Source organism: Centruroides sculpturatus, unplaced genomic scaffold (assembly GCF_000671375.1).
Source record: "Centruroides sculpturatus isolate CEXI.00-Female unplaced genomic scaffold, Cexi_2.0 scaffold48, whole genome shotgun sequence".
NCBI classification, from domain to species: domain Eukaryota; kingdom Metazoa; phylum Arthropoda; class Arachnida; order Scorpiones; family Buthidae; genus Centruroides; species Centruroides sculpturatus.
In genome coordinates this window covers 1-3,643 of record NW_019384294.1, presented here as the reverse complement: position 1 = coordinate 3,643, position 3,643 = coordinate 1, and the positions used below count along the sequence as shown (strand labels likewise).

Here is a 3,643-nt window from a genome sequence, read left to right as displayed (position 1 = left end):
GAATAGACTAGTGACTAGTATAATGTTATTTGTTTAATTATTGTACGATATAACGAATAAAATATCTAATTATTCTTAATATAATGTTTTACTATATAGTCCAGAAAATTGTTTTTCACCCCCAAAATATAAATTGTTACTAATCGTCCCCCTCAACATGGAAAAACGCCCACATGGGGGCGATATCGCCCCCGTTGAGAAACACTGATATAAATTCTATTTGAATTTGCAAAACAATGGCAGGGCCTATCAGAGGTAAAGAGAGGCCTGGGTCAATTATTATTTTTAAATGCAAACATCTTTTATATCTTTTAAATAATAAAATTTATCATGAAATAAAGTATTTTTTTCCTTTAATAAGTAAGAAATTTAATAAAATGAAAAATTGTAACAAATGTTTTTGAAGCCCGAACCAAAAGGGCCTCGGCTTCTAGGGCCTTGCGTACTTGATTAACTAGTTTATAAAATCACACCAAATTTTTTAGTACACACTGAAAATATTGTAAAAATGTACTTACATTGCAAACGCCTTTCATTCTCGATCCAGAGCATATTTGCTTATCAGAAATCTCAAGTCTTCCCTGAGATAAAAGATAATAAACAAAAGAACAATAACGCTTACTACACACATCCACTTCCACCTTTTTTAAAACTTCGGGAATGTTCCCTAAAGGGCATTAAAATTAATTATTATAACAAATAAAATGCATTTTCTAACATAAATAATAGAAATTTTGCTTACCGTTTTCATCTCTACCCCAACCGACAGCCATAGCTTCTTGCCCTTCAAACTTTCTATTTTTCGAAGGTATACAGAGGGGTTTTATATAATCACTACTGAAATCTACAGGCTTAGAAAATTTCATTAGAGCAATGTCATTTGCTATTGTTCCATCATTATACTCTTCATGAGAAATTACTTTAGAAAATGTATAGACATGAGCATTAGAAGAGCGGCTCACGTTACCTAAAACGACTTTAAAGTTGGAAGCGGGAGCTGGAACACCTCCTGAACTAAAATATAATTGTTAAAAATGCATTATTTGTTTATTAAATTAAAATATAATAATATAACTTTTAATTTGTTAAAAAGTATTTACCCAACGACACAATGTGAAGCTGTAAGGAAGAAACGCTCATCTATGACAGATCCAGTGCATATGAATTGATTCCCATAGTGAAGAGCACCCTTAAAAAATAAAAATAAATATATAAATTTATTTTTATTAATATAACGTTGTAAATAAATCTAAAATCATAAGAATATTTTAAAAGAAAATTAAAATATAATTGTTTTTTTATCATAAGATGGCAGCACTTACAATAGCTGGATACTCTTTGTCCTTGCAATCCGTACCTCTTACAATGAACGATTCCTTATCTAAAAACCGTAAAAATTACAAATTTAGAAAGTAAAACAATAAAACCTAATAAAAAAAACAAGTAAAATAAGGTAACTTACTATTAATTCCACTAGCAAGATGCTGAAAAAAATCCATAAATATGTTTAATTAAGCCTCACAAAAACATAATATTTAACATTACAAAAGCATATTAAAGGTTAACTTAAACACGCTGAGAAGGTATTTTTTTGTTTACTTTATATTTTGTATCCCGCATACCGAATAAAGATTTAGTAAATGGCAAATTCGAGTTCACTATAGCGAGTGACATGTCCGAAGTTGTTTTCAATAAAACAGCAGGTATCAACCTATCAGTCTTTACTGGTAAAGATGTGGCATCCTACCTCGTAAATGGCAAGTAGGAGTTACCAACCAGGAACAAAACATTGTGAAGAATTACTTCGAGGACCTTCGATAAGTTTTACTAAAGAAAATAAAAGTAATATAAATTTACCTGAGAAATAAGCACTATGAGATATATTCCTAAAGCCTTCATGTTTTTGTATAATTATATATTAATACCCTATCATCTATCTTATATATATATATATATTGTATGCATTTTAAATTTATATAATAATTAATTTCCGGGTTCATATACAAATGATTTGTTTAGTTTTGAATTATCATCCTTAACATCTGTGATATATTATGAGATCCTCTTTATATATTTTTATTATTTATTTATTAATAGTTACATGAACACCTGTAGAAATTATGGAAATTTCCGGGTGTTCCAATTTAATTAATTTTTTTTTTTAAATTCATAAATTTTTAATAAATATTTTAATATTTTTAACTTTTTATATAATTTTATAGCATTTAATGCTCGAGCATTGTGAAGATAAGCTTACATATTTACGTTATTAAATCTCTATATCATTAATAATAATAATAAACCTTTTAAATACAGGGTTTATTATTATTATTAAGGATATTGAGCCTATTAAAGGGTCAATACCCCAAGTCAGGAATCCCAAAACCTTTTTGATTATCGACCCCATTCCTTTTTTCTTTCTTTTTTTTTGTACAAATGGTCAACTTATGAATTAAGTACTTAAAAATATTTAAAAGCATTATTTATTCATTTTTGAATAATAAAAATAATCACACATTTATAAGAGATATTATTAAAAAATAACAAATATTTATATCATGCTGAAAATTAAAATGTCCAGGTACTCTTAAGGAACACAGAACAAAACTAGTGAAATAAGTGTTTTCATATTTTCCTGTATATAGTGAATATAAAAAATAATATTTATTCACTCATTTATTAAAATGTTTTTTAAAATAGGGATGTGATTTGGCTAGAGCTGTAGTAATTCCTTCATTTTCTATCCTGCGCAAAATTTCCTTTTCACAGTTTATTATCATGAATGCATCCAGTTGAAATTCAGTCAGGGTTGACCTTAATCTATTCTTTATATACTTTCATTTTGTAAAGGTTTGTTTGCAGGCTACTTGAGAAATTGGTAAAGTTAAAAAATATTGATATGCAAGAGTGAGAGGGATAAGCTTCCTGGTATATTTTATTTGTACATTTTTATAACATGCATATGGTAATATGTATGNAAATCCATTGCTATAAGAAAAAATAAAACTTTATTTACGTATATTTCCTTATTTTTTTCTAAAATCCTATGACTTGTTTACGAGTTACGAGTTAATTGAATTACGTGAAGTGAACGATGTTATCAGATTAGATTTTTTTTTCTTTATATTTTTGTTATGTTGAATTGAAAAGCAATTATTTAACCAAACCCTTTTCTGGAATTTTAACTATTTTACAGATTTAAAATTTAAAATATACATTATTAAAATTATATAATTTTTAATGTAGATTTAAACGCATTTAGAATCAGGATTTATGATGCACGTTTCGAGTTTCTCCTCTTTGTTTACTTCTAAAAATCTTTTATAAATAGAAGCGATTTATATAAGAGTTCATATATATTTTCTATAAAATTCAATTTTTAAATATATATATTTTTTTATCTTAAAAGTATGTAATATTGCAATTTTCGTCCCATTTTCTTAAGTACATTTCCTTACCTCCTTCTATTTTCTTTGTTTACAATATTACTATCTTTCTACTATAAGGATAAAGTTTTAGTATATAAAATGCCTTCTTTTTTATTGTTTTTGTTTGCCTAAATTCAACTTCAACAAAAATATAAACATCTTTCAGCAAGAAACTAATGTTTCATATCTTGATAAGAAGGTATACATGGATCATA

At 26.7% G+C, this 3,643-nt stretch overlaps 1 protein-coding gene across 1 annotated transcript in view; it reads right to left on the bottom strand.

Annotated features, from left to right (window-relative positions):
- Window positions 1-1,588, bottom strand: part of LOC111618834 (achelase-2-like) — an 11,343-nt gene extending 9,755 nt beyond the window's left edge. Inside the window, exons 1-5 of the mRNA XM_023360464.1 lie at window positions 1,463-1,588; window positions 1,323-1,381; window positions 1,101-1,189; window positions 743-1,014; window positions 519-667 (exon numbers count right to left, since the gene is read on the bottom strand). Coding sequence (XP_023216232.1) covers window positions 519-667; window positions 743-1,014; window positions 1,101-1,189; window positions 1,323-1,381; window positions 1,463-1,499 — 606 coding nt within the window. The 5' untranslated portion in view covers window positions 1,500-1,588. The remainder of the gene's footprint in view (window positions 1-518; window positions 668-742; window positions 1,015-1,100; window positions 1,190-1,322; window positions 1,382-1,462) is intronic.
- Between the last annotated feature and the right edge of the window lie 2,055 nt (window positions 1,589-3,643).